Source organism: Pteropus medius, unplaced genomic scaffold, assembly GCF_902729225.1.
Source record: "Pteropus medius unplaced genomic scaffold, Ma_sr-lr_union100, whole genome shotgun sequence".
Taxonomy (NCBI): Eukaryota; Metazoa; Chordata; class Mammalia; order Chiroptera; family Pteropodidae; genus Pteropus; species Pteropus medius.
The window spans coordinates 28,885,666-28,905,498 of NW_024340696.1; the positions used below are offsets into that span (position 1 = coordinate 28,885,666).

A 19,833-nucleotide genomic window follows, 5' to 3' on the forward strand; every position below is an offset into this window, starting at 1 on the left:
ACCTGCGCACGCGCCGTGCGTGCAGGAGGGCGCAGGGCCGCAACCTGCAGTACCCGGGGTGTTCCAAAGTTCGAGCTCCCGGCCCTTACTAAGGGCCGCCCTCGGGGAGGCGGCGCCAGCCTGGCCTCTGCTCGGCTTTCCCGAGGCTTCGCAGAGAAGCTGGGCAGCAGCAACACCGCTTCTCTCGAGCCGCCGAGCCGGAGATGGAATTGGACCTCCATGGGGCCGGAGCTCCGGCTGCCGGGGAGCGGCTACTCCAGGCTGAGGCCCCGGCGGAGAATGAGCCGGAGGTGGTGGCGGGCTCCCGGCGGAGCCGCGGGACCGGGAGCGGGCTGCGGTGGTTCGTCACCGTGATCCTGTGTGCCTCCTTTCTGGGGCTGGTGAGAGCCGGGGCATGAGCAGGCGTCCTCTAGAGAACGTGGCTTTCCGAGTTCGCGTCTCGCCTCCGTCACTTGAAAACTGTGTGACCTTGGGCGCGTTGCTGTCCAAATCTCAGTTTTGTAATCTGGGAAATGAACACAACTCTAATCTTGGAGGGTTGTTGTCAGTTGCGAAATTGATTTTCCTAATATATTTCCCAGCTCCAGCAAACCTTCCTACCTCTCCTCCGTGGAGTGGGGAGATGCGAAAGAGGTTACCAGGTCTATAGCCACCCGAAATTATTACACAAAGTTGCTTTTCTGGAGTTTCCCCTTTCACCAAATTCAAGCAGTCCGTTATTTTTGCATATGCAGGAACTAGAGCCAGGGAGGGAAAGTGACTTTTCGGGACGACATAGCTGGTTAAGTGGTAGAGCCAAGAATAATCTCTTATTCTGCCCACAATTCTATGTAAAACAAACCTTCAGATCCTTCAATGTTCTTAGGGCACACTGGGAAACTAGAAGCTCCTTTTGCCAAACCTTTTAGCCTCTCTGCGATTCCCTTATTTCTGGAAACCTCCCTGTCATTACTTGTATTGAATATTGGGATCCCGGGTAGTTGGGAGGGTGAGTCCTCTGAGGAGAGTCACATTTGGTCGCTTACCGTCTTTCTCTGAGCCACAACTGAGTCTTAGAATATTATAATTTGAAAAAAGAAAAATTATTGTAGACTCTTGGTGCGCCCTGTGTGCCAGTTTCCGTTGTAAGTGCTTTGAAGGCAGGAACTAATTTGATTATAGCTGGAGCTCAGCTTTCTCTCCAAAGTGCATATTTTGCATCTGTGCCCAGTCCTGCCTTTAGGGGCTGCTCTAGCTTGGGCAGGGGGCGTTTAGAGCAGAGCAGTGCAATTAGAATTAATTGAAATGTAGAGAAATTAGAAACATTTTTTCAAGTGTCTTAGGAAATTCCTCTGAAATCCAACTTAATTTTTGCAAACACTACATTGTCTTCCAGTAAAATTTTATTTTTAAATTTATCGTATATGTGTATATAATATATTTTTTAGAAAAAGCTTGCAGACTGTTTTTGAGGGCTTGGGGTTTTCTTTGAAGAAAAACGTAGATTTAGAAACATTTACATTGTTTATCTTCTGAGTATTTTATATATGTATTCAGAGGAAGGACCCCATCTGCATCCAGAAATACTGCTGTCTGTGTTTTAATAACGTCAGAAAATGGGAATAATATTTTGATGGTTTGAGAATTAAAACATTTAACATCTAAATTCTTGTGTTAGTTATTTGTGTTAGTTAAATGTAGTATATTTCAAAACATACAAAACTTAAAAAATTTAATGTTACATTTTACTATTAATACAAAATAGTCTTCTACAATTTTGTTCAAAAAGGAAAGAATTGCAGAAAAAAGCCAAAAGAATTAAAGAATTTTTTTAAAATCAAGAGTTATCAAACTAGAAAAACAATAGAAGTTGGTACACCAGAAATAGGAGTCTATAACTCTGTTAGTCTAGCATTGTCATCTTGAATTTTTCCTGCTGTAGGACTTAAAGTGATCCCCCATGTTACATCGAAACCTCTTTTCCCCTTTTTAATAGTGGGAAAAAAAAAACTGCATAGATAGACATTATTTTAATGATTGTAAATAAAATTTTTTGTCTTTAAAAAATTTAGGGATTGAGTATCGCTATAGTGGGACCCACATTTCAAGATTTGGCAGCTAATGTGAACCGCAATGTCAGCAGTCTTTCTCTGATTTTTGTGGGACGTGCCTCTGGATATTTGAGTGGCTCTGTGATTGCTGGAGTTCTTTTTGACAGTGTGAACCATTTTCTACTTTTGGGTAAGTAAATTTACAATTTGTTTTTACATATAAAACATACCAGCTTGCAGAATGGTTGGCAACTTAAGTGGGTAGTGTTAGGTATCCTAAATGGTAGTCAGGTTTCCCTAGTGCCTGTGTTCATCATGACAGTTACAAGGAATCTGTACTGGGCAGCTCTGGAAATTTAGATTAGCCCTAGATAGTGTTAGCAATCCTTAGTCTTTCCGAATGTCGCTGTAATTTAGGCACCACTCCTAAATCACATACTGGTTGTTCAAAGAGCTCTGCTGGTCATACATTAGGGCAAATCTGGGGTCCCCATAGGTCAAAAGGAACTCCTTGAACATGCCCAACCTGAACCCTGGATTGAGAGTGAAGGGAAGGGGAAGGGAGTGGTGTTGAAATGATGTAGGCTAAATTTTTGTTCCTGCTGCCGGATGTCAGTGACGACACCACTTTTCTATCTCACCCGTAGACTAGATGGCAGAGATTTTAACTTAACTCTTTTAAAAATAAATTGACATGTTTAAAGAAAGTTTGGATTATGTGATAAAACTGCTTTGGAAGTAAGGAGAATAATGTACTATTGTTGATGAATAAATAATCCTTTGAGTTCCAAAGTGGATTGAAAAAATATATTTCTTTTATTTTCTTCCCTGTTTCCCAAACTAACTTATTTAATACATTTCTACAAACTACTCTAGTAATTGCATTTTATGTTTTGTTTTTATTTTTCACCTCATATTTAAAATCTTAAATATGAAACATTTAAATAATTTTTGAGCTGTCTGTTTTTCTTTAAAACTTTGCCTTGTATAATTTATAGTTTGATTATTAGTAGTGCTAGAAATGTATTTATATTAGAATAACTTTTACAGTCTATAAAGATTATAAAAGCTTTTAAATGAAATAACCATTTGTAGAAGTTGAACCTCTCATCTACTCATTATTACTCAATTTTAATTTGACCTGTTTTGCATCTGGAGGAGTTTTTATGATGTTGACTTGATCTATGACTCTACACGAATATTGTTTCTTATAGCTGACTTTTACCTTTCTTCTCAGGGGTGTCAATGTTGGCTACCGCAGTTGGTCTTTATCTTGTTCCATTTTGTAAGACAGCAGTATTACTGACTGTCATGATGTCCATCTTCGGTGTTTCAATGGGCATTCTGGATACAGGTTAGTGAGCCTACTGACCTACTGACCTACTGAGTTGGTTATGGGGTCACCCATTCAGAACCACCCTTCTGGCAACTGCTCTTCTTGTCAAGTAGGGTACCTGTTTTTGAGTAGCCAACCATGGAATGAATTTAAAGAATTTTGTTCTATGAGAGATTGTTGATTTACAGTATCCAAACAGGGAAGTGCTCCCCCATCCGCCAATCATGTGGGTAATTACAGTGCAGGTGAGTGGGCTTTCATTTCGGGATAGAACTTTATCATTGTAATATGGGAAGAATTGGTGATTTAATAGGTTAAACCAAGTTTGGAACCAGTATTTGGCTGAGGAATCAAAGAAGCAACTATTCAATTTAAAATGCACTCTGTGCCTTTATAACTAAGAGAAACCTGTTTTGTGTATTATGTTCTTTCTCTTCCTTTTCTCTCAAAAGTTTCTGCCCTCCTATAGGAGAGCCTATCTATGAATCTTGATATCTTCTAAAACCTACTAAATAACATACATGACGTTTGTTTACCCCTGAAACCAGCTTTCTCCCCCTGTTCCACTGTTACTTGATAGGTTGGGGAAATATTTTATACTTTAGGCTTAGTATGGTTTCAAAATTACAGGGTGGAATTTTATGTTTATTTGCAGATATATTAGAGAGGGGGAGGAGGAGAGACAGGGAGTGGCTTCTTGCCTTTCACCTTGCAGGTGTACAGATAGTGTAAGTGTAGATGCTGCACATATCCTTGTTTCCTGTAATGGACACAGCAGAATCCTGTAGTGTTCAGATTCCTGAACATGTGTTTTTTCATCTGCTATATATAATTTTCCTCTAATGGCTACCAGTTACAAGTACAGAAAGATTTGGCAATTTGGCCACTATCTGATGATAATATATATTTAAAATATTTATAAATAACTAAATATGTAAATATCTCCCTTGCCTCCAGCCTGGTATTAGAACCATATTATAAAAAGCCTTGGGTGATTGTACCTGGCTCTAGGAGGTAGTGGTTTACTAGTTTGTAGAATTCCATTCGTATTTGGTGTTCCAGTGCTTAGAATTCTCTGGTGGTGGTGGTGGGTTCCTTAACCATAGAATTGACTTAGTTGCAATATTTGATAACTTAGTCCTTGTGCCATGTGAAATAGACTCATCTTTCTGATAGTAATGAACTATTTTTTACTAAGTTACTATGATTAAATAATTTTCCCCATCTTTCATTGATAGGTGGTAACGTCTTAATTTTGGCTATTTGGGGTGACAAAGGAGCCCCACATATGCAGGCCTTACATTTCTCTTTTGCTTTGGGTGCCTTTTCGGCTCCACTGCTGTCTAAATTGGCATTGGGAACGACAGCGTCTGCTGAAAACCACACAGAGGCTGACTTTAACCATTCTGCCCTCAACCAGTCATCTGAAGCTGACTCAGAATCTCTATTTGGAGTACCTGATGATATGAATTTACTGTGGGCTTATGCTATCATTGGTACTTATGTTTTTGTAGTTTCTGTCTTGTTTTTTGCTCTGCTTTTTAAGAAAAGCTCAAAGTGGGAAAAAGCAAAAATGTCTGCTCAGAGGTCTCGAAGAGCTAAATATCACAACATCCTTCTTTGTCTTCTGTTTCTGTTCTTCTTTTTTTATGTTGGAGCCGAGGTAACATATGGCTCTTATGTTTTCTCATTTGCAACCACCCATGCTGGCATGAGCGAAAGTAAAGCAGCTGGGTTGAACTCCATCTTCTGGGGAACCTTTGCAGCCTGCAGGGGCCTAGCAATCTTTTTTGCTACATGTTTACAACCTGGAACCATGATTGTGTTGAGCAACATTGGCAGCCTGCTGTCATCTTTATTTCTGGTGCTTTTTGACAAGAGCCCAGCTTGTCTGTGGATAGCAACTTCAGTGTATGGGGCCTCAATGGCAACGACATTTCCCAGTGGTGTTTCTTGGATTGAGCAGTATACGACCATCCATGGGAAAGCTGCAGCATTTTTTGTAGTTGGTGCTGCCTTGGGAGAAATGGCTATTCCTGCAGTAATTGGAATTCTTCAAGGAAAACATCCGGATTTACCTATAGTTTTGTACACCTCTTTGGGAGCAGCAATAGCCACTTCTGTTTTATTTCCTGTGATGTATAAATTAGCCACCTCACCTCTCGATCATCAACAAAAAGAACACAGAAAAAGCGAGGACCAGAAAGCTTTGCTCTCTAGCTCTGGGCTAAATGACTGTGAGGAAGAGAATGAAGAAGATGCAGAAAAATGGAATGAAATGGATTTTGAAGTGATTGAAATGAATGATACAACGAGGAATTCTGTAATAGAGACATCTAGAAATATTTTGATGGAACCCAGAGCAGAAGTCTCCAACCACTTCCACTCAAATGCATTAATGTTTGAGTTCTCTCCGGTTAATACTGGCAAGTCCTCTGTGAATCACCTTGCTAGAAACCAGAATAAAAGGGACTAACACTTAGAGAAGATGGATTCTTTACTGACTTTGCATATTCAGTCTCCAGTTCTAAAGAGGCCAGTCAGAGAAGAGCATTAGCAGATTTTCAACATGCTTTGGGGATCAGAATTTCTAGGTCAGAATATGGCAAATGCTAAAATGTTTTGAAATGTTCTGAAACGTTCTGTAATTCTCAGAGTCTTTCTTAAAGAACCACTAGTCTTGTAGAGCAGGATCTTGTTGAGGCTTGTGTTTGGCATGTGGCTGATTAGGTAACATTTTATGGTCTTTACCTTTCAGCATGCAAAGAGCCATTTGTTTTTGAGAAGCTGAGTACCATTTTAATTTTAATAGAATGAAATCATCTATTTGAATCTATTAGCTCAACAAGTGATCAGTCATCTGTATTCTGCCAGGGAAGTTGAGGAGAATCGTTTCATAAAAGAACATCTTTGAAAATAGAGATTTTTATTAATTGCTTTACCCTGTCTGTAGCATTGGACCAAAGAATGCTAATGCCTCACCTGTTTTCTCATTTCTAGGAAGAGGACACAGAACAGGGCCTTAGAGACCTGGCTCAAGCCTTGACTGATGCTTACCAGTCTTCTGGCCCTACACTCAGTCACAGTTAACTTATGTAGGCCTTATCTCTTGATCTGTAATTCTATAAATGAAAATGAGGTGATTTCAAACTAGGGATCCACAAGTTTTAAAGTTTGTGTAAGATGTTTGCTAGAAATTAATGAGTACCACCCCATTCCTCATTTCAAATGAGAAGTGAAAATTGATAGCTTTAGGAATGTGCTACTGATTATGAACACGTCAGTTTTAGAGACTGTTTAATACTTTATTTGAATAATTACCCCAAGAATACATTTTTAGTACTGTATTTCATTGATTTGGAGATGCACTTTTTTTCACATTTTTAATTTCTCTGAAATGAGAATATCTAACATTGTGACAAAATTTAACTGAGTTTTTCCATATATGTATTTAAAGTAATATTGCATTTTAGAATCAGTGTCTTAGATTCAGTGAAATACAGTAATTCATTCAATTATGGAGATTATTGTTACAGACATTTTAAAAAGAAAAGTTATTTTTATGTGCTAATTTTCTCTAATTATGTTCACATGGGATTTGGAGATGCTATGTTCCGCTTCCGACTTTAAAAGCTGTCTTAGAGTCAGCTCCATTAGTAGGGCTGTGGACGAAGTTCTTGAGGTCCTTTGCTTACCTCAGTAAGAGTCTGGGTCTGAACCTTACTGTTTCAGGATTTGCTCCTCATTAGTCTGCTTGGTAATCACTTCAGCACTGTAAATCAGGCTGCTAGTTACAATGATGCATAATCTTTTTTCCAGTGATTGGAATACTTGTATCATCCATCCAGGGCTCCTTTCTGAGTTCGAAATACCTGGGAAATCAAAGTAATGATTAGAAAGTGGCTTAGTGGCCTAGGGGTCAGGGATCACGAAGCGTACTTCGTACGAGTATGGCAAAGCTGATGTGTGCTATTCTGTGATAAATGACTAGCACTGATGACAGATTTTGTTCACTTTAACAAGTTTTATGCTGAATAACATGTAATTTCTACCTGATTGCAGTATGTCTTCTTTCTCTTAGCTAATGTCTATAAATTTGCCTTTGTTTTTTTCTATGTAAGTGACATACAGTACCTTTCTTGAGCACTGCCCATTCACCTTATTTACCTGCCACAATATTGGTTCATGTCAATAATCTAACAATTTTGGAGAGGGCCAGTGGAAAAATTAACAGTAAAAAGCCTCTTCTCCTTGCCTGTTTACACTGTGTTTTTCTCTTAGCCAGAACTTGGATATTATCTCTGCTCCATTTTTTACCTTTCCTCCAGTTGTTGGAATTTAAGCAGTAGCAGCTATTTGGCAGTCGGTAGGCTTGCTGGAACAGAGATTCTACCTATAGCATCTGCATTTAAGGGGTAGAAGTTGTGACTCAGGGAGAGAAGGACGGCAATAAGAACATAGCAGAAAATTTGGAAATTCACACTGGAAAATCCACTTGATTTCCACAAACCAAAATGTGAATGGCCATATGAGATTATAGGCATTGTTAAAGTTTGTTGATGTATTTTCATATTGGAAGGATAAGACTTAGTACAATTCCAAGAATTAGTATTCATCCTAAGAATCGGTTCTTAAGTAAGTGCCTGCTTATATACAAGTAACCAATACTGAAGTTTTCTTATTATTGTGTAACAAATTACCACAAATTTAGCAGCTTAAAATAACACATTTTTTTCACAGTTTCCTCAGCTCAGGAATTTGGGCATGACTTCACTGAGTTTTCTGCCCAGGGTCTCACAGGGCTGCAGTCAAGCTGTTGGGTAGATCTGTGCTCCTTTGTGGAGCTTGGGGTTCTCTTCCAGGCCCACGTGACAGTATTCAGTTCTTTGCTGTGGTGGACTGAGGTCCCCATGTTTTGCTAGCTGTCAGCTTGTACCACTCTCAGTTCCTAGGACCTCCCACAGTTCCTTGCCCTGTGGCCCTCACATAGATCCTCTCTTGACCTGGCAGCTTATCTCTTCAAAGGAGAATCTCTTGCCTGAGTATGCTAAGCTGGAGTCTTATACAACATAATGTGAATGAATACAGGAGTGACATCCCATCACCTTTGCTCTATCCTGTTGGCTAGAAGCAAGTCACAGGTTCTGCCTATATTCAAGAAGAGAGGCTACTATAGAGATGTGACTCATTGGGGGTTAACTTAAGGTATCTGCCACACTCAGATACTTGTAAAATTAAACTTCAGGAGGGCTAAAAAGTTTGATCTAGGGAGAAAAAACCCTTCAATGGTCACTGAAAGTGATTATAGGTATAACCCATTGAGTATACTTGAGTGGGAATGGATGGCTCTCCATAGGCCAGGCCAACAAGCATGATAGAAGAGAATTTTTTGTTTGTTTGTTGTTTGTAGTTTAACTCAGTTATGCTTTTTTTCCCTTGGTATTTTACCACTGTGTTTTTAACCTATTCAAATGCAGCTTAATATAAAAGAAATAGGTAAGTTTCAGTTTAATTGCATTTTCATAGTAAAGTGCAAAATCACTTCGAGAGCATTTTGCAATTCTGTTGTTTTTTAAAAATCTTTTAAAAATTTTGTTTTTATTATGAAGGTATAAAGTCATGGTAGAAGATAAGGAGGTACATAAAAATGTAAGGGGCAAGTATAAGTAATTCATAATCCTAAACACTTAGGAAAGTTCTTATATTTTTCATCAACTTAATTTCCTAAATAAAGGGTAAAAGGGTAAAAAAAGAAAATTTCCTCTACCAGATAAAGTATCAGAAACAATTTTAATTCTGTGTCCAGGATATATTGACAGTATAGTTGGTGGACTGGTTATTAGTTTGAAGTATTATAGATTATTTTTTTAAAAAATGTAATTGAGAGATGCCAGTGTAGCAGCATAGTCCCAAAAAATGTGCGAGACCCAGGTTACATGTAAAATGATTTTGTTTCAGGTAAATTCATTGTATACTCAGGATTGCTTTCTCATAACCAGAGATTTGGGTTTACCATAGCAATGTATCACTCAGTCCTGCCACTTAACACTTAATCAGTAAACTAGAGCTTAAAAGTCTTAATGGAAATAGATACATTCTTCTGGGATTCCCTGTGTGTTTAAGTGCCACTTGTTTTGTTTATAGTGTTGTGAGCATGTGTGTTTGCATGTGTGAACCCACCAATATTAACCTCTGTTTTATATTTTCTGATACTGTGGGGTGCAGTGGGGTTAGAGGTGGTAGGGAAGAGATTAAAAAAAGCATAAGAAAAAAAAAAAGCCCGAGGTATTATTCAAAGTTTGTGAGAAGTATTCCTTTATTGAGGTTTTATTGTAGATTTACATGCAGTTGTACATAGTGTTTTATTCAAACTTGCTGAGTGAGGGATACTTGCTTAGTAGGGTAGGAACTAGATTAGTGCTTCTCATACTTCTTGCCCATCCTCTGTGTATCTCTAGTCCAGATTCTAGAAGGAACCTGTCTGACAACTTGAATCGTTGCCATTGTTCTTACTGGGCAGAGCCCAGCCTCAAGATTTGCTGGTCAGTCTGTGAATGGACCTCTTTTGGATTGGTGCCTACTACCCTCCATCCGAAGAGTGGCCACCCCTACACTCCTTCCTTCACTGCTGTGAGTCAAGAGCTGTTATAACCAAAAGGGATATTCCCCTGTCTGCTCTGTACCGTGGTTGGTGATGGGCTCAATGAATATTTGCTTGTGGGTGCCTGAATGGGATGCATGCAGATTCTTAAGCCCTGATAGTGATGGTCTGGTTCATGTTTTGAATCAGAATTGGAAAAACAAAATCACACTAAATTGCAGACAGGTTTTGAAACGCTTACTAGACAAGGTTAATAGTGAACTGTTTGGTTTCTGTCAGAGAAAAAGGCTCCATCCTAACAGGGTAGCATTTATACTTGAGTGAGATACAAGAGGATTCCCATTTTGTTAGAGGTATTTTATAGCTCTAATCTTTGTAGACCAGAAGATTTCCAAGTCCTTGCATTTCAGTCATTTAACAGGTATCTGCTGAGCAGTTACTGCATTTAGTAAGCACCCTGGGAATACAACCAAGGACAAGACAGATGAGATCCTTGCCTTCACCAAGCTTATGTTTTACCATTCAAGTGAGATTTGCTATGACAACCTTTCTCTTAGCTGAAGAGCCAGCAAAGCTTATTGTAATAGGTTTTACCCAGTTCCAGAAAAGTCAGTAAAGTAGCTGAGCTCTTGTTTCCGTGACATGTGCTTGTGTCTGTTCATTTCCAGTATTTTACATGTAGTCTTGGGGTCATTCTTTGAGTTTTATAAACAAATTACTTAGCTCAGTGCAGTCGAGATGAATAGTGAAAAACCACTTAAGAAGGCTACAGCATGGGGGTCTGACACCAGCCTGGGGATTTGTGCCGTACAGCCAACAGGCATGGTTATGGTTGAAAATGCACCTTGGGTTACGCCTGTGAGCCAACTGAGCAGGTTCTCATTTCTCCGTCCTTTGACTTACCACTTTCAGAGAACTTTCTGTCCTAAGGAAATCACCCATTTCCGAGTCCAAGCACTCTTTGGGCCTTTACCCTTGATGAAGACAGACTCAGATGAAAGCATTTAGAAAAGGAAAAGTTTACCTACAAAGAGCAAGAGAAGGACTGGCTTGCTAAATGAAAACACGAGTATTTAAAGAAAAAAAAGAACTACCAAGATTTCAAGTGTACATTAGTCTGTTCATGGTGGAAAACCGGTAATTCTCCCACATGATTATCATTCACAAAGGTCATGACAAGTCTTCAGATTTTAGCACAGCAGAAAACGGAAAAATTGCTGAGGAGTCCAGGAGAAAAGTTCAAGGTTTTATTGCTTTGAGATCAGAATCAGTTAGGTGACTTTGTTCCTTTTGGTTTATCTCAGAGTGCAAAATGTCTCCTGACTGTGATATGGGATGTGCTTAGTCATAATGAAGCAATGCGAAGTGACATTTTGATACTATACCTTCCAGAATTCATACGCTCCAAGAGGAAAAAGGGCCCAAGGGAAAAACATGATAGCAGCATGTATTCTTGTCCCCTGGTCAAGTGATAAGCCTTTGCTCTGGTCGTTTTTTAACCCTGGCTGCTGTTAGAATCATTTAGGAGAGGTCAAAAACTGATGCCCAGTATTTTTAATTAAATAAGAATTTAATTGGTCTGGAGTGGAGCCTTAGTATTGATATTTTTAAAAGTACCCCCCAGTAATTGTAATATGCAGTTGAGGTTGAGAAGCACTGTTTTTATCAATGCAGAGAACTAGAACCTCTGTTAGTTATAGTGATTTTTAAAGGCTAATTTGAGGCTTGGTTAAGTCATGCTACTTTTGTAGATGCTTGAAATTCTGTGCGCTTTCTCTTCCTCTCCCATTTCCTGTTACCTCCTGCTGCTTGATCAATTAAAGGGAATAATCAATACTGTTGTTTGACATCCTGCCCTAACAGAAACCAAATCTGGACCTTTTGGAAGTTGCTCTTCTAGACAGGTTTTCACTAATCGATTTTGATTTCAGCGCCTTAAAGAGGTATGGGTGATCTTGTAAATTTGTTAAATCTGAATTTAAGAATGCTCACTGTTTACATGGCTTTGTACAGTGTAAAAGCTTGTTTGAATAAAATATTGATGTAAACACTGATGTTGACTTAAGATTTGTGTCTCATTTCATGGATGTTTAAAAATGTTTGGTATCTCTTTAGAAATTAGTCAAGAATATTTCCGGATTTTGGATTGTGAGTGCTCCAAAATGTATGTGATAGTTGTACTGGGTTCCTAAAATGTGATTAGTATTTTATTTTCACTTCACAAATATTTTAGAAATGACATCTAACATCTTTAATGACATCTAACATTTTAAGCCCTTCAGCTTCTCAAGCTTATGATCTAATTTCTAAACGTACAAGTCCACCAAAGAAGCTGTTACTAGCTGGGTATCTTAATGTTTTACTTGAATAATAATTTATTAATTAAGATTACAGATACGTCTGTTTCAGAATAGAAAGGAGAGTTTCAGAATTGCAGAAACCAGGATGCTTCTTGGTTCCCACTCTACAGGGCCCAGCAACGGAAAGCCTATGGTTAGTGACCACAGTTCTACTTTTTAACTTGTTTGAAACAACTATAGTGATAATCTGGTTAAATGCTTCTAACCCGGAGCAAGATTCCAGTGCACAGCAACCTCCCCACCCTCTTCACACTTTACCTGGAGTCTTGGGAGGATGTTTTAAAAGTGGGAAAATTTAAGCTTATCTTATCTTATCTGAGCAGTTATAAGTGACCTTCCAGGTGCCCTTATTTGACTGCTACCATCTGTGTGTTCATTAACCTGAGTTTACAGCTATGCACTCTACTCTGGCCAGGGATCCTCTTCTATCTTTGCCATATGCCAAGGACTCTGTGCAAAGTTTGACCTTTTCTGGCTTCTACGTACAAAACTCTAGAAGCCTTGGCATTGGGCCAGATATAATAAACTTTCAAGTATAACTGACTATGATATCCTAAGGGCCCCAGTACTTTTCGTGAGAAAGCGGGGATTCGGTGTGTCATTCCACTCCTACTTCATCTTCCATGGATTTAGTTAGGCAGGAGAGTGGGTTGAATGACCATATCACCCAATCCTAAGGGTTCCCTGGGTCAGAAGGACAGAGTTAAAGGCTGTGGTTCATGAGGACAGGCTGGAAGACTGGGGCCCCTCTGCTACCTCCTACTAGAAAAGATAATGGTTTGGGGAGTGGAATTTTTCTCTTTGCTCACTACAGCTGCTGTTTAATTCTCTCTCCATTGGGAAACTTTAATGGATCCAATAGGATATGAAAAAAAAGCTCCTATGCAGTGTGATGTTTCAGAGCGTGGATCTGCAGTTTGTCAGCCTGGACTTGAATTCTGACTCTGTCACATAACAACTTTGACTACATTCCTTAATTTTTCTGTGCCTCGGTTACCTTTCACGGGGGTAGACAGTGAGACTTAGATACTGTTTGCAAAGCACATAGCATATTGCCTCATACACACTGCTATGGGCTGAATCGTGTCCCCCATTTTCTCTCTCCCCTCTCCCCCACATCCAGTTCATATGTTGAAGTCTTAACCCCGACTATACTAGACTATGACTGAAGATGGGGCCTTTAAAGAAGCATTTAAGCTAAAATGAGGTCATTAGGATAGGCCCTAATCCAATATGACTGGCCTGTATAAGAAGAGGAAATTTGGACACAGGTGCAGAGGGGAGACCATGTGAAGACACAGGAAGAAGACAGTCATGTACAAGCCAAAGAAAGAGGCTACAGTGGAAACCAGTCCTCCAATGCCTTGATTTCAAACTTCTAGCCTTCAGAATTGTGGGAAAGATTTCTGTTAAGTCATCCAGTGTGTGGTACTTTTTTATGGCAGCCCTAGCAAACTAATACACATACTAAGTATGCAATAAATATTAGCTACTATTGCTCTTATTCTTATTACCAAACCACTCAGCCAAAGAAAAATTCAGCCAAAAATGGGGAATTTTAATCAGAAAAATGTTTAGTAAAAGAGACATCTACAAAAGAGAAGTAATAAGAGTATTTTTATAACTTGTCTCTGAGAATGCTAGATGGGATGCCCTAACTAAGCTAAAGAGGTTTTGGGTCACAAGGACACTTATTTGTCCTGGCAAGTCAATAAGAAGATGTGTGGCAGGGAACTCACACACCATGGTGTCTCAGGCACCATGCTAAGGATGGACTCCCTTGGACCTGGCAAAGTAGCTAAAATAACTAGAGCCCACTAGCAACAAGAGAGAATCAGCAAGAGTATACAGTTACTTTTAATGGGTAATACATGTAGTACATAATAAACAGTATGAAGGTAAATTAAAAAATCATATTCACCCTTGACTCTTAACCCCAACACCCATTAAGGCAACCACTCTTATTTTTGTGCATCTTCTAGAGATATTCATGTGTGTACAAAACTTTATGTGTGTGTATATATTTATGAACATAAATATCCTCTTTCTTTTTATTGAGATAGAATTGACATAACATCGTATTAGTTTTAGGTGTACAACATAATGATATATGTATGTACTGTGAAATGATCACAATAGATTTAGTGAATATCCATCACCACACAGTTAAAAATATTTTTTCTTTTTATGAGAACTTTTAAGATTTACTGACGTAACATTCAAGTATACAATACAGTATTATTAACTTATAGTCATCACCATGCTGTACTTTATATCCCCAAGACTTATTTATTTTATAACTGGAAGTTTTTATCTTTTGACCTCCTTCACCCATGTCAGTCATCTCCCACCTCTGGCAAACACCAGTCTCTTCTCTGAGTTCAGTTTTGTTTTTAGATTCCACGTATAAGTAATATCATACTGTCTTTCTCTGTCTGACTTATTTCGCTTGGCATGATGGTCTCAAAGTTCATTCACATAGTCACGAATGACAGGATTTACATCTTTTTAATGGCTAATATCCCACTGTGTATGTTTGTGTATGTATGTGTATGTATATATGTATATGTACATGTATGCATACACACACATCTATCACATTTTCTTTATCCATTCATCTGTCAATGGGCACTTAGGTTATTTCCATGTCTTAGCTATTGTAAGTAATACTGCAATGAACATGAGGATTCAGATATCTTTTTGAATAAGTGATTTTGTTTTCTTCAGTTAAATACCCAGAAGTGAAATTGCTGGATCATATGGTAATCCTATTTTTAATTTTTTGAGGAATTTTCATACTGTTTTCCATAGAGACTGTGCCAATTTATAATCCTACTGTTTGTGCACATGGATTCCATTTTCTCCACATCTTCACCAATATTTGTTATTCTTGCGTTTTGATAATTTTCATTCTTACAGGTATGAGGTAATATCTCATTGTGGTATTGATTTACTTTCCCCTGATGATTAGTGATGTTGAGTATCTTTTCATGCACATGTTGGCTACCTATAGGTCTTCTTTGGGAGAATGTCTATTCAGATCCTTTGCCCATTTTTTAATCAAATTTTTTTTTCACTATTGAGTTTTATGAGTACTTTATATATTTTAGACATTAACCCCTTATCAGATATGATTTGCAGGTATTTTCTCCCATTCAGTGGGTTACCTTTTCATTTTTGTTGATTGATACATTTCCTGTGCAGAAGCTTTTTGATATATAGTCCCACTTGTTTATTTTGCTTTTGGTGTCAAATCCAAAAAAATCATTGCCAAGACTGATGTCAAGTAGCTGACTTATTGTTTTCTTCTAGGAGTTTTTTGGTTTAAGGTCTTACATGCAAGTCTTTAATCCGAGCAAATTTTTGTATGGTGTAAAATAGGGGTCCAGTTTCATTCTTTCGCATGTTACTGTACAGTTTTCTCAACACCATTTATTGAAGACACTGTCCCTTTGTCGTAAATTAATTGACTACATATGGGTTTATTTCTGGGCTCTCTATTCTGTTCCATTGATCTATGTGTCTGTTTTTATGCCAATACCATACTGTTTTGATTACTGTAGCTTGGTAATATAGTTTGAAATCAGGGAGCATGATGCCTCCAGCATGTTCTTTCTCAAGATTGCTTTGGCTATATGGGATCTTTGTGGTTCCATAAAAATTTTAGAATTGTTTGTTTTAATTTTGTAAAAAATGCCATCAGAATTTTTATAGGGTTTGCATTGAATCTGTAGATTGCTTTGAGTAGTATGGACATTTTAATAATATTAATTTTTCCAATCCACAAGCATAGAATATCTTTCCATTTATTTATGTATTCTTCAATTTCTTCATCGGTGTCTCAGTTTTCAGAATATAGGTCTTTCACTTCCTTAGATAAACTTATTCCTAAGTATTTTACCGAATTTATTTATTAGTTCTAGTAAATGACTTAGAACTTTGGCAGACTCTTTATTGTTTTTTTATATGTAATATGTCGCATGCAAATATATACAGTTTTACTTCTTCCTTTCTGATTTGGATGCCTTTTATTTCTTTTTCTTGCCTAAATGCTCTGGTTAGAACTTTCAATAGTATGTTGAATAAAAGTGGCCAGAGTGGGCATCCTAGTTTTTTTCCTGATCTTGGAGAAAGAGCTTTTGGTTTTTCACCATTGAATATGATGTTATCGGTGGGCTTGTGATTATATTAGATTGAAGTACATTCTTCCATATCTACTTTATTAAGAATTTTTGTCAATCGATGTTGAATTTTGTCAAATGCTTTCTGTATCTATTGAGATGATCATACGATTTTTATTCTTTATTTTCTTAAATGGTATATCATTGATTTGCAGGTATTGAACCATCCTTAAATCCCATGGATAAATCCCCATGTATGATCATTTTAATGTATTGTTGAATTTGGTTTGCTAAGACTTTAGGGATTTTTGTATCTACATTCATCAGAAGTATTGGCCTATAATTTTCTTTTCTTGTAATATCCTGTCTGGTTTTGGTCAGGGGAATGCTGGCCTTGTAAAATGAGTTTGAAAGTTTTCCCTCCTTTACTATTTTTTGGAAAAGTTTGAGGATTAGTATAAGTTCTTCTATAAATGTCTGGTAGAATTCACCAGTGGAGCCATTTGGTCCTGGACTTTTTTTGTTGGGAGGTTTTTGATTACTGATTCTCTCTCTTTGCTAGTCTTGGTCTGTTCAGACTTTCTATGCCTTCATGATTCAGTCTTGGTAGGTTGTATGTTCCTAGGAATTTATCCATTTCTTCTAGATTATCCAAGTTTTGGCATATAATTATTCATAGTAGTCTCTTATGATCCTTTTTATTTCTGTGGTATCAGTTATAATGTCTCTTTTAATTTCTGATTTATTTATTTCAGTCCTCTATTTTTCTTGGTTAATCTAGCTAAAGGTTTATCAATTTTGTTTATCTTTAAAAAAAAACTAGCTCTTTTTCTAGTTCTTTGAAGAGTAAAGTTAGGTTAGTTGAGATCTTTCTTGTTTTTTTTAATGTAGGCGTTTATTGCTATGAACTTACCTGTTAGAACTGCTTTTGCTGCATTGCATAAGTTTTGGTATGTTGACTTCCATATTTATTTGTCTCAAGATTTTTTTTGCTTTCTCTTTTGATTTCTTCTTTGACACATTAGCTGTTCAATAGCATGTTGTTTAATTTCTCCATATCGTGAATTTTCCAGTTTTCTTCCTGTAATTGATTTTTAGTTTAATACCATTGTGGTCAAAAAAGACACTATGATTTTAGTCTTAAACTTATTAAGACTTGTTTTGTGGTCCAGTATATTATCTATCCTGGAAATGTTCCATGCGCATTTGAGAAGAGCATGTAGTTTGCTGCTTTTCAATGGAATGTTCTGTTAATGTCTGTTAAGTCCATCTGGTCTAATGTGTCATTTAAGTCCAATGTTTCTGTGTTGATTTTCTGTCTGGATGATGTATCCATTGATGAAAGTGGGGTACTGAAGTTTCTGCTATAATTGTATTGCTACCTAGTTCTCTGTTTGGGTCTGTTAATATTTGCTTTATGTATTTAGGTGCTTCTATGTTGAGTGCATAAATATTTACATTATATATTATATATACATTATATTACATTATATATACATTATATATTAGAGGATATGTTATAGCCTCTAATTAGATTGACCCCTTTATCATTATATAATTACCTTCTTTGTCTCTTATTACAGCCTTTGTCTTAAAGTCAATTTTGTCTGATATAAGTATGGCTATCCCAGCTTTATTTGGGTTTCCATTTGCATAGAATATCTTTTTCTATCCTTTCAATTTCAGTCTGTCCTTAAAACTGAGGTGAGCTTTGTTGACAGCAGAGGCAGATTGGGAGATGGATTTTTCTGATTCCTCTGCACTGAGCCTTGGCTGATAGCCAGTTAAAACTGTTTATTTGTTTGCTAAAATCCCATTGAACCTATGAACAGAAGCTCCACTGACCACCAGAACAAGGTGATCAAGGGGTGTCCCTTGGGTGGCAGTTGGAAAAAAAAAGGTGCCAGATGTGTGTACAGGCTCCTTTCTGGGAGATACCAGTGACTTGGGGTGAGGCAGAGGGGGAGTGGGAAGATGGCGCCCACTGGCCTTCCCAGTCTCTGGGGATTATTGCAGTCAGCCCCTTGGTGTGTGTCAGCCCCTCAGGCTGTGTCTATTAAGGTAAACTAATAGGCTTCTTTCACAAAAGGACTGGTTTTATTCTGCTGCCTCTCATAAGTCCCAGAGGCTTAGCCATGGCGAGAGAATGGGAGCTCTTTAAAAACTGGTAGTTCATTCACTATAGTTTTGTGTGTCTTGTAGATATAAACTCTATTGGGTTTAAAAGCTAAATGTTTGGGGGGCTCATTTCTCAGGTGCAGGTCTTAAAAGATGGGATGCCAGAGGTGGAATCCAAATTCTTTGTTCCTCAGAGGGAAACAGGAATTATGAATCCCTCCCAGATGTACGTTGCTGGAACTGGGGTTTATGGCGAGATTGTCTCAGCCTCTCCTACCCTTTTTGATGCGGGTTATTTTTTCTTTGCCTGATGTATAGGAGTCACTTAGCCGGTTTCTGTGTTTTGTTTAGAATTATTCTGTATATAGCTGTAGATTTGGTATGCCCATGGGAGTAGGTGAGTTCAGGAGGCTTTTATGTTGCCATCTTGAATAGGAAACTATTTTTACATATAGAACTGTTATCAGTATCTATAAAAGAAGAGCGTATTTGGCGGGGAGGGGGAAACCCTAATATTCTCCAAGCCTCCTTTTAACCAAATATTTTGACATACCAAGGTGACCAGTTCTCACTTTATAAAACTTCCAGCTGTCAGAGGGACCTGAAATCAGGAATTGTGCTGTTTTCAGAAGAGGCTATAAAGATACATCAGCCAGCCACCAGCTTAATTATAATACTAGCTCTTTCTGTTTCACGCTTATAACAACATTCTAGTGTCTTTCATTGTCTCCCTGAACCTCAACAACTTAGGAGGTAGATGGGATTAGTCTTGTTTTTATAGATGAGGTTATGGGCTTAGATGCTTTTTTTCTCCCTTAAGGCTGGCCTACAGGCCAAAGAAATAAAGGGTTAGAGTTCAAATTGAGGTTAGTTCAAACTGAGGACTCCAAAACCTGAGTTCTTTTTCACTAAGCTGTTTTACCTCTTTATTGAAGGCCACATGTAAACTGGCCTCTTGACTAAGGTGGGTCATTCAACCCCTTCATTTCTTTTGGTCCATTGTAATCTGGCTTCAATCTCCACCTGTCCAAAGAACTGCTCTAGCTCCAGGGACAGTGCTGGTGCTAGACCCTTTAATTCATTCAGTTATTTATCAGTAATCTGAGTCACAACCATGTGTCAGGCCTTATGCTGGTGCTAGGATATGCTGGGGAACACATCAGACATTATCTTTGACTTCATGATACGTAGAATTTAACAAAAAGATTGATAGCTAATGTTGGCACAAAGAATCAACTATAACTGTTGAGCCAAAAGAAGCACACAA

The 19,833-nt window shown here is 38.0% G+C and overlaps 1 protein-coding gene across 1 annotated transcript; it reads left to right on the plus strand.

Moving 5' to 3' along the window:
• The first annotated feature begins 46 nt into the window (after window positions 1–46).
• Window positions 47–12,021, plus strand: SLC60A2 (solute carrier family 60 member 2). Its single transcript, XM_039870462.1, is given in 5 exon segments — window positions 47–380; window positions 2,052–2,220; window positions 3,268–3,384; window positions 4,605–5,818; window positions 5,820–12,021. Coding segments are annotated over 5 exon segments (1,707 nt in total). The 5' UTR covers window positions 47–203; the 3' UTR covers window positions 5,850–12,021.
• The last annotated feature ends 7,812 nt before the right edge of the window (window positions 12,022–19,833 follow it).